Source organism: Gavialis gangeticus, unplaced genomic scaffold (genome assembly GCF_001723915.1).
Source record: "Gavialis gangeticus isolate Ggan-Ray unplaced genomic scaffold, GavGan_comp1, whole genome shotgun sequence".
Taxonomy (NCBI): Eukaryota; Metazoa; Chordata; order Crocodylia; family Gavialidae; genus Gavialis; species Gavialis gangeticus.
In genome coordinates, this window is record NW_017729031.1 from 25,533,902 (window position 1) to 25,545,791 (window position 11,890).

The 11,890-nt window shown below is 42.3% G+C and overlaps 1 protein-coding gene across 1 annotated transcript in view; it reads left to right on the forward strand.

Annotated features, from left to right (window-relative positions):
• Positions 1-11,890, forward strand: part of DPP10 (dipeptidyl peptidase like 10) — a 531,248-nt gene that overhangs the window by 424,923 nt on the left and 94,435 nt on the right. Inside the window, exons 8-9 of the mRNA XM_019522800.1 lie at positions 1,121-1,241; positions 5,954-6,108. Coding sequence (XP_019378345.1) covers positions 1,121-1,241; positions 5,954-6,108 — 276 coding nt within the window. The remainder of the gene's footprint in view (positions 1-1,120; positions 1,242-5,953; positions 6,109-11,890) is intronic.

Genomic DNA, 11,890 nt, shown 5'->3' on the forward strand with positions numbered 1-11,890 from the left:
GGGAAAAATAAAGGACTTGGAAATTTCTTTGGGAGGAACATTTTTACAAGAATTCACATCAGCTGATGCTCTATTTTGCTTTCCTTTTTGTTGTGGGTTTGGTCCTGTTGCTCTTTTTTGCTAATTTCTCCAAGACGTATTTCTTATTATTATCAGATAAGGCCAACAACGAAATCTTGACAAAGCCTATGAGAAAAAGCTTATTTCAGTGAAGATTGTGGTGGTAGCGGTGAGGGCCCTTGTCCGAACAAGAAAGGAAATTATGCAATGCATAGTGCTATATGTTGGGATGTGTAGGGTTTTCAATCAAAACTGCTCAGTTTCATTAATATATTCACACACCTCAAACCAAATTTTTCTCCTGGTCCTTTTTTTTTTCCTTGCCTTCTTTTACACCGCTTACTGCCATAGCACCCTGATGTTGAAGTTAAAATGAGGGGACTCTGAAGGCCTTCCAAAGAGAGGGAGTAGAAAAGGATAAAGGAAAGAAGAACAGAGGAGGATAATAAAAAAAGAGTAAGGAGAGAGAAAAGTGCAGTCTTTCCAATCACCCACATGGAAGAAAGAAGGAAACCAGACTTAATAATAGGAGGCTCATTAGTATAGCATACTTTGTTTAAGGCATTTGGACACCATAGTGAGGAGTACAACCTCAAAGCATAGTCATCAGTGGTCAGCTTTTTTCTTTCATTGTTGCTTCATTCACTTCTAGTGATCTATACCTTTAATGTATAGGTAAGATAGAAAATCATCTAATTTAATAGATCAGAACAACGTTATTATGATTAGATAGACTGTTTCACAAACTTAATTCTATTCACATTTGGCTTTATGCTCTGGGTGTTTCTGGGAAGTATATTAAGGCTACCTAAAGCAAATAGAAATATTTCAATTGACAAAAGAATTACAAAAGGAGGATTCTAGGTGGCAAAAGTGTTAAAAGTTTGTTACAAATTGATAATGCCAGAATATATAAAAGTTTTCAATGGAAACTTATGATGAATTATTCTTTAGACTGTTATGAAACTGTGGAAATTGTATTTCTGTCGCTGGTATGAAAACATTCATTTATGTCAACCAAAATGTTATTTTTTTCCTTCATCCCTCTTACCTGATCTAGATTTATATTTTTGAAAATAACATCTACTATCAACCTGATGTAAAGAGTAGCTCATTGCGACTGACATCCTCAGGAAAAGAAGGAATTATTTTTAATGGAATTGCAGACTGGTTATATGAAGGTAAGCTGGACAAATATAGATGTTTATTAGTACAGAAAAGAGATTCTTGTACAAAACCTGCAGGAGAAATCTGTTCATTCCAGACAATGCTATCTGAGGTTAGTTTCCTCTCTTTTTTAATCTCTCTCTTATTTTCTTTGAAAATTGCCTTCATATCTTTGCATGTGCTCATACTTTATATTGACTGTTGATTTGCATCTAATTATATTTTTTAAAGTCAAGGTAGTTATTTGCCACCCAGAGGGTGCATCTACATAAGATGCTTTATCCTGAAGTAGTGTAGTTTACTGCATATAAAGCATGTGCATCTACACATGCACATGCTTACTGTGCAGTAAACCTCGCTAATCACAAGTACATTTTCTACCTGCAAATACAAGTAACAAATTTACTTGTGTTTACTAACTGTGCAGTAGTGCTTATATAGATGCCTGACCGAGAGCACATCTGTTCCCAGCCAGCCGGCCCCCAGGAGGTGGGAGATTGCTCCCTGTCCCCAGGAGCTGCCTGCTGCTGGGGCAGGCTCTGCCACTGTAGCCCAGGCAGGAACTATGTCCCCCTGCCCATCTGCTTCAAGATCATGATTGGGGAGCAACAGAGCAGGGAGATTCTTATCTCCCAGCACCAGCTGTACAGTTGCAGAGCTGGGTACTGGGAGATAAGGAACTCACAGTGCCAGCCCCATGATTGCAGAGCTGATGTTGGGAGCTCCCTGCTGGCAGGGGCTGGGGAGCCTGTTCCCCACCCAGCTCTGTGATCATGGATCTGAGCAGGGAACAGGCTTTCCAGCCCCCACCCCTGGATCATGGAGTGGGGGCTGGGAAGTTTCTCAGTCAGGGGCAGGTACCAGCCCCCTGCCCCACCAGCAGATAAGGGCAGGAGGCTTGGACCTGCCTCTCCCCTGCAGCTCTTTCTAAGTCCCCTGCCCCAATCAGGGTGCCAGGGCTGGGAGCTCCCTGCTGTCTGGGCAGGTAGATATTGTCCCCCCAGGGGCAGGGAGCAATGTCTCAGCTCTGGCTAGGAGACAACTGTTTCCTGTCCCAGTGCTTCCTGCCAGCCTCTGGTTAGCACCCAAGGGAGTCTAGAGTTCCTGATGATGGTGACAGAGGCCCATTGGAGGGCACCAAGAAGCAAGAATAAGTTTACTGACATTAGCAGCAAATCTGATCCTGCTTCCCTACATGTGTAGATGCCTACCCAGGAGCATTTACTCATGAGTAGTTTACTCATGAGTAAACTGCTCCTGGATCTAATACATGTGTAGACACATCCAGATTGAATGTATGTTGTTATGAGCATCAGGTTATATGTAAAAAACAATAAGCAAAATCCTGGTTCATTGAAATCTGTGGGAATTTTGCCCATTAGAGTCTGTGGGGCCAGGATTTTGATGAACCTTATTAGTTGAAATATGTATATTCCATGTATTTTGGTACCTTTACTGTATGAAAGCATAATCCAGCAGCTCCCTCACTAAAATAGTTCCAAAACTAAATTGCCAACAATGTTTTATCCTTCAGGAAGCTTGTTTGCTTGTTTCATGCATTCTAAGGCCTAGAGCATCATCATTCGTGTCATATAATGTTGCTTCAGATGCAGTATTAGTATTCTGTGATAGCATGATACAGGCACGTACAGCAAAAATTCATTTATAGGTTCTTCATTTAAAACTGGATACAAAAACAAAAAGGTCCCAAATTATCTTATATATGGTGAAACTGTGACAGGGTCACCCAATCCCTTTTACATCCAGAGTTAGATCCACAGTATAGAGTTGCTCTGTTGCAGATAGGAGTTGGAGGCCAGCTACAGGGAAGAAAGCTGTAAGCAGTGGATTGGGCAAGTTAGCCTGCACAGCTTTTCACTCTCCCTCCCTGCTTCTGTATACTGTCTGCAGCAAACTGACAGGCAAGCAGGCCAGGGTTGTGGGGGCTGATAACTATGTTTATCACCCTTATCTCAGTGTTTATCACCCATTAAGATTGCTGAATCAACAGGTAGAATCAACATGGACCCAGCATGTGGTCTGTTAGCTAATACACAGACACCTCTTCAGCAAGGCAGTGGGGGAAGCAAACAGCTCTTACACAGCGTTTCCAAGGAAGGACATTAAGCGACCTGTTAATTAGCTCCAAAAAGCCTGTCACCTGTCTGCCTCAGTCCTCTCCCAGAGCACAGAGTGTAGCCAGCATATGGTGTGCTAGCTAGTGCTGAGGTGTCTGTGAGGGATGGGGGAATGCTTGCTTTGCACAGAGTGGGGAGGGGAGGAGATGGGGGAGACCAGAAGCCAGGCAGATGTCTGCAGAGACTGCTGGAGCTGCAGCGAGGGAGCAGAGGGGAGGGGCCAGCCCTGCTTTGGAGCAGGGAGCTCCACCCAGCCCAGAGAGCATGCCGGGATGCTGGGAGTGTCTGGTTTATCTTAAATCAGCAAGGAGTCTGGGACAGACATTGCACAAACAGGTTGGAGCCAAATCAGTTAAATCTGATACTACATTCAACCAGATTTATTACAAACTGTTTTCAGCCATTTTCAAACTGGTTTATGTGCCCTGAACATCTGTTCTGTTACAGGCTTAAACCAGTTTCTGATCACTTAAACTGGTTTATGTGTAATGTCTGTCCATAGCGAGAGAGACAGGATCAGTGAGGCCACAAGGTGCCACCACAGCTGCCAATTAGAGTTGGGTCCCATTACAGAAACCCTTGTCAATTTTGTTGTTTGTACAGGCAGACCTTGATCTTCAAAATGTCCGGTGTAAATCCAGAATAAATCAATTGAAGTAATGTAAATCTAGACTTTTCATCAGGATTATCAGCATGGACAGAATTGAGCTCAATGTTTCGGTGAAAAATAATACGGATATAAAAGTCAGAACATGAACATCCATGTTGTACCAGATATATATGTTAGTGCAACTCAGAGGAGAAATCAGCTGTAAAGCACAGATTCAGGAAAGTGCTGAAATTGTGTTCAACTTCAAGTACATGCTTAGACCAGTTTAGTGTTTTGCAGAGCCTACCAGAACACCACTTATTCAATCAACAGTATACGCCCCTTTCCCTTAACATCAACCCAGGATAGACTTCAAAGAAATTGTTGCAGAGAACAAACCATTCCCATTAAATAATATGCCACGCTGCTGTGAAACAAAACTGCCTGACTTCCTGTGGTGTCTGTATCCTTCAACAGCTTCTTAAAATGTGAAGCTTCCCCCTGTACCCTAAACATGTTTATCTCAAACATGTTCAGATCCCTATGTTCAGTTTCTTAGTGCACAAAAAGATTTTGACATTAATATAGAATATTTTGGTTCTGCCTCCTATTGCTTTAATCTTTTTATCCTGTAAATATCCTACTACATAGCGATTCGTTTAAAAAACAATCAAATATATTAAATATCACATATTTCTTATGGATAATTAAATAATGGGTAAGGAGGGTACCAGTGACAATGGGTCAAGACAAGGAATATAAAAAGTGCTTGTGAGAGTTAAGTGTCCAGCTCTCATTGAATGTCAGTGGGGTTTGAGTTTGAGCACATTGGGCTTCTTTGAAAAATCCACTCTAAATGAAGTCTCTGAATTTAGAATAGTCATTTGCATTCCCTATCTGTTTAAACACCTTTACTTAAATGATTACCTAACTCCAAGGTTTTAGTATTTCCATTAATATTTTTAAGCATTTAATGGGTCAGTAAAGTTCAAAACTAAGAGAAAAGGCACCTTTAGCATGGAAGAACATTTGAAATGCACCTCAGAACCTGCAAATCTAATGTGATTGCATATAAATTGGTGTCTTTAAGCATATTAAGTTAATTAAATCTGACATGGCAGATCAACTTTCTGCTAAAACAAAGTTAAGTTTGCATGGGTCACATTCATAGTTATTAAACACCTCGCTAGGCAGCTTAAAGCCAAATTATACTAACCTTCTGGTGGCACGTAGGCAAGTGATACACTTCTCTGCAATTTGCCCTAACTAGGTAGGGGACAGCATGGGACTGTCTTGTGCCAAATATCATTCTGAACATCTCTAATCTCCTGTACACAGGGACCACTGCTGCATCTCTTTACTGAGAGCAGTATATGTCCTCCTTCCCTCCACCAGCACAGCTGACCAGTAGTTTGGCAGGCTGAGTTATACTTCTACGAGGTCTCCACTCCTTTGTAGATAGGGTATATTTTGTGCACTTATTTGATTCATATGGGACTCTACATAGCATTTAAGCAGACTCTAACCTAAAAGAAGTCCTAGTGAAATCACTGGGGCTGTATAAAGTGCCTCTTAGGCATGTTTAGTATTTAGGCAAGTAGACTTTGCAGTAGTCCGTAAGTTTATTCATTAGAATAAGATCGACTCACTGAGGAGAATGAGGGAAAGATGGTCAGTTTTCAGGAGGAACATCATTGTGCAAGCTACAATGCACTTTTGTTGCATTTTGGCAAATGCTTCAAGATCTCTTTCCTTTAGCTCTGGCATGTCACGTTACTAATAAATCACTCAGCAAAAATAAGGGTCACAAAACTAGCCTTTCATTTGATATCCAGGCAGTTCACTTCAGTCCAGGATCATTTTCAGTGCCTCCTTATTATGGCAACAGATGCATTAGAAGGCCACATAGAAACTGTGTAAAACTTAAATGGATATTCTGCTATCTATTTTGCATAATATCTATTTTTATGCATTCTCAAGAATACATTTTTTTTGGCAGAGGAACTACTTCACTCTCACATTGCCCACTGGTGGTCGCCAGATGGAGAACGGTTGGCATTCTTGATGATAAATGACTCCTTTGTACCAAATATGGTTATTCCTCGCTTTACTGGAGGACTGTATCCCAAAGGAAAGCAATATCCATATCCTAAGGTAAGTAAAGCCTAAGTACAATCTCCAGCCCTTGCACATGGTTCAGTGAACCGACTGATAGTATTCAGCGTTACTGAAGAGTGTTTTAAATAGTAACAGAAGCTGTTTTCATTGATATAGCTTTACAGAGAATGGTGTTCTGAACGGTGCTATTTCAAATAAGGCTGTAAAGCTTTTTAAAGGATAGAACCCACTAGGTCAGAGTGGAATGAGCAGCCTGATGCATGCTAATTTCATGATTGCCATCTGGTGTGCTAAAGTCAGTCCACAGCTTTCCAGCAAAGAATGGAAGTGATCAGAGGGATTAAAAAAATAAAAATATAAAAATGGAATAAAAAAATGCTGCCATAAGTGTCTTGGCAGCTGGGAGATAAGGATCTCACAAAGTGCACAAAGTGCTACAGGCATTAGTGGGTGTGTCTAAATGTGCATTTAAGCATGGCTATATTTTATTAGCATTAAGTGATATTTGTTAGGTGTCTATACGTGCCGGAACTTGGGACTAAACTTAGTGAACTTGGAACTAACATTGGTGCTAAGTCCTTGCAGCCTGCCATGTGCCCCTAGTGGCTGGGCAGACCCAAAACTAAAGTTTGGGTCAAGTCTACACATGCGTTAAAGCGCTTTAACTAATTGTGCTTAAATTTGATACCTCCATTTGCAAGTATCAAATTTAGGTGTGATTAGCCTAATTTCATCATTTTTAAGACTCATTAAGGGTGCACATGTGTAGACATGTGCCCATAATGCACATTAAATTAAGCTAATGCACACTAATGCATCTCATGTAGATGCGCCCGGTGAGTTTTTAAGTGCAGCTGTATAGACCACTTTAACATAACAGGTTCCTAGCGAATAAAAGGTTTCATAGTATTTCAGTACTCCTTTTCATCATATAACATTAATATTAATCAGGGTGAGTGACTAATGTCAGAGAAAATAAACAGTAAAGCAAACATGCTTCTAGCCTTCATACTGAAGTGAACTCAGCTTTCACTGAAGTATAAGAAAGCTTTGGATTGGAGACTCTCGTCTTTGTGTTGGGAAAGTTATAAAGGTTATCTCTCATCTCCCCCATCCCCCCCTCCCCAAATTAGAGTCTTTATAAGGATTCTGGAGTTTTCCTTGTAAATCTCCACTGATCCTTGCCTCTATGAACCTGTCAATGTCTGGCTTTACTCATGTGTTTAAGTTACTACATCTGTAGTAGCCTTTCCTCCAAGCTTCTACTGTATGACTGTATCTCTATCTTGCATGCATTACTCAGGTTCAAACTATAAACTGACTAAGAAAAGGATTCCTTGTGACATTATGACTCTCATCCTTCTTTCCCACAGACAGGTTTTAAACCCATGTAAACCCATACAATTCAATATAGTTACACCAAATTTGTACTGATGAATAGCGCATTAGGCTCACATATACAAAAATGGCCTATTTTTGTACTCTGGAATGAATGTAATGTGAATAACACGCACATACATACATACATATTATATATATAAAAGAAATGCAAAACTCTAGAACTCTTGGTTCAGAGATGATACCTTTTATTAGATCAACTAAGAAATTGCAAAAAAAATACATCCCTCACATGCGCGCGCGCACACACACACACGTGTGTGTGTGTATCATGATGAGAGGAGGGTTGGTGGCATATTTAAAGAACATGCAGTACTTGCTGAAGCATCACAAATAGTTAAAATATGTAGCAGCCAAGGCTACTCGTGATACACATTTAATTTGATTCTTAAAATCTTAAATAAGTGAACAGTGTTTCAGGGTATAAAATAAAGAGCTGGGATTTAATTTTCAATAGTTCTTAAGTCCTGTTTTCAGACGGAGAGCAGGATACTTAGAGGTACTTGGGGGTTGAATACCATTGACAGTCAGTGGGACTTAGGATCCTACATCATGTTGGTGCTCTTGAAAATTTTACATTTGTCCCACTGCCACTGGAACCAATTGGAGTAGAATCAGTCATCTTCTGCAGGAGAAGGCTCAGATCATGCAACTTGGTATGAACTTTTTCTAGGAAACAGAATCCAAGGAGGCAGGTTTTCAGCTACATGGGGCAAAAGAAAATTGAGCAACAGGGCAAAGAAACTTCCAAGGAACTTAATAAAAAATCCACTTTGCAAACAAGAAATGAGAAATCCCATGCCATTAGCAATTCAGCACAAAAGTGATGACAATACTATTTCAGTAACCTTGTTAATGAAAAACATTATCTTTATTTAATGCCTCCATTTAATGACAATTAAGCTTCCAGTTAAACATCATTAATTATTAATGATGCTTGTGGTTTGGCTACATAACCAAGTAAAGCCTGGTGTTTATTAAAGCATTTTGTTGTACATCATAGTTCTCCCCCAAAATGAGTAAAAATAAAACTGCACATGGGCTTGGGCATGCACGCACATGCACTTACATTCACTGGATACAAATCAACTTCAAAAAGTGGCTTGGGAAAAATGAAAGCTTAAAAATGGTAAACATACTAGGAACACTACTGAGCAACATTGCAGCTCACTTCATCTTACCGTGTTATACACATTTATGCTACTTATTTGTGGGTGACACACAGCCTGGCATTGGAAGTTACAATAGGTGTTCCTACACTCATTGCAACCAATTAATGGATAATCTCGGATTAACACGGAAGAGCACCCAAAATGTTGCACCTTATGGAAGCACAAGTAGTATCCCTCACTCCCTACCTCTGTGCTTCCCTACCCAGTGGTAGATTAAGATTTATTGAGACCCTGAGAAAACAGAAAATTGCAGGCCCCCCACCAGGCAAGGGCAGGTTCCCTCTGTGCCTGCCAGGGGGCTGCGGCTGTGTCTTCCTGCCCTTCTCAGCACATCTGGGGCAAGCCAGGCAGGGGGCATGAGTGCCACTGAGGTGAAGGCAGCCCTGGCCCCAGCTCTCTCCCCCACCCCGCCACCCAGTAGATGTCATGCAGCCAGAGCTGTGGTCCTTCAGTGCCATGGGATGGGCCAGGGCTGAAGCTGGCTGGGGGTGGGAGCACAAGCTTACCCCCGCTACCCTCCCACCCCTCTGCCAGCCTGGGTTTTGTGGGGTGGGGCAAGATGGGGCTGTCCCATCCTGTCCCAGTGGTGCTGGTACCAGTGGCCACCAGATGACAGGGAGTGGGAGCAGGGCCACCCCTGGGGCTTCCTGGCATCAGATGGCCACAGGAAGCTGCTGCCACCTGCAGGGAGCCCCACACCCACCCCAACCTCTGGCCCTGGCCCAGCCAGGGGGGAGGAAGTGTAGGCTGCCCACCCTGAAAGCTCATGGCCAGGATGCCATGTGGGCTGTGCTAGCCCTGGTGCCCCAGGAGGCCCCTGATTGACAGGGACCCTGGGCCTGGGTCCCGCAGGCCCATGCATGAATCCACCCCTGTCCCTACATCATCTGGCAGAAAGGTAGATGTTATGTAAGTTCATTTCTAAAAGGAAGCTAGGACTACATGGTCATCAGTCTCCCATGGAATCCTGATCCTGACTATCTTCAGCCATGGAACCTAGGAGGAGGCAAGGGACGTTTGGTGCGTGCACTCTTCCCACCTTGAGTACCTCCAAGTTTAATCACAAATTTGCCCATAATGATAGTATAATGCTATAGAAACATAAAAGCATATTGAAATTTTAGAATTATAATATTATTTTTACCATAAATTTTCATAAGGATAGTGAATGACGGCTACTGTTTCCAGTGCTGAAGCTATGATTTACTAATTTAACAGTTCCCCCTGCAATGCTTACACCCAGAAAACAGTAGCTGCTCATGACAACAATCCCATGTTGTTGAATGCGACAACTCAAAGGCCTAATCCCTATTGTGGGGTAGGGGGTGAGAGTTATATATATAAGTTGCATGCAGGAAATTAAATGAGTGTTTTATTTTTCAATGTGGATGATCTAAACGAGTGGCAGGAACTCCTTCTGAACCTTTTTTGAATTAAAAATGAAATTAATAGAATTTTTTATACAATTGTCACACCTGTTTATTTCCCACGTGAGTCAGAAGCTGAAGTATGGAAAGGCCATTCTTGCAGCATTTATGGAAGCAGGAGGAACTTGTATAAAAAATATGCATAATCTTACATGAAACGCTCCCACCCTAAGAACTGATCCTTAAACACTTGAGTCCCTTCACACACACGTACCAATTGTTTGTAGTCAGTGGAGCCTATCCATGTTCATGTGTGTTGTAAATATCAGGCCCTAATCTTCTAGAAATTCAGCTGAACTGGTCCTCTAATCTTTGTAACCTATCCCTGATACAAATATGCAGGCATCGCTTTCTCCTGTTCTACATCAGTGGTTGATACCCTTTTATGTTATTAGAGAATGCAATTTCCAAAGAGAATTTCTGTGGATATTCCAGTCAGGCAGCTTTTAAATACCAGACATCACTTCTAAATTTCCTTAAAATGAGTGAAACATACACATTAGCACTATTAGTGCTTTAAAAGCTTTGTTTCAATAATTTCCTGCTGAACCCCAAATGGTTTTGACTTTCTTTTATGAAAAGAAAAAGATGTGGCAGCACATCTTGGACTGTTTTCTGCTTTTCCAGGACTCCATAGGAAACTTTCAGTGAATCCTGTGACTTACACTGTAAAGAGAAGTTCACCAAGATAGGACAGGCAGGCAGGGGAGCTGGCAGCATCTTCCCACCATCCCTTCAGTACCCTGAGTTAGTATTTTATCTCTGCCTTTGCCTGGGTTCTCCTGCATCTTGTTGCAGCAAGAGGAATTTCCTCCACACTGGGACCAAGGTTGACCTGTGCCTCGTGGAGGCATGATCACCATGGGTCCTGGTGATGGGATCAGGAGAGACCTGGGAATTTCCAGGTCCTACACTGCCCCTTGCCTTCTCATCAGGACCCACATTGACCTGTGCTTCACATAGAGTCATGAGTTAGCACGAATCCTGGCATGGAGCAGTACAGAAACACAGGAGTCAGGTAGTCCCTGGTGTCCTGTGCCTTCATGTGGGAACCCATGCTGACCTGTGCCTCCACCTGAAGTACAGGTTAGTGTGGGTCCCAGCATGGGATAGGGTATCTGGGGAAACCCTGGAGCCCCATGCCTCCTTGCCAAAACCCACACCAGCCTGCGGTTCAAGTGGAGGCACGGGTACAGGCACAAGGTGCCAGGGATTCATCAGTTCCCATGCCTCCATGCCATTGCTCACCAGGACTTTTGAGTCCACATGAGACACAAGTCAGTGCAGGACCTGATGTGGGATAGCAAAGGGCCTGGGGATTCCCCAGCAAGGGGAACACATCACCCATTGTCCTGCCTTGGGCAGAAGGGGCGATGTTTATGTCACCCCCTGAAGCAGATCAGCTGTGACGGGACAGGTCCTTACACAACTGATCTCCTTCAGTTCAGTGATGTCTACTGACCAATGAGGTGAGCTTTGGATTATTTGCAGATGAAGGATCCCGGATGATTTTCTCTCCTCTCATCACCCAGACGTTTAATTCACTTTAAGAACGCCCCACTTTGGCTGTTCTACTTTTGCCAACAGCAGTCTTAGAGAAGTGGGGAATAAGGACATGTATTCCCTGTCTGGCCATTAAAATCTATTTATCCAAACACTGGATCTTTGAGTTGATTATTTGTATACACTGGGTTTATATTGGGTCTTCGACTGACCATCATGGAGCATCTCTGCTTGTGGTGTGTTGGGTTGTTTGTGCTACAGATTCTCATGGTTCTGAAAGCTTTATTTTGATCACCGTGGCATATATTTTCCCTTGAT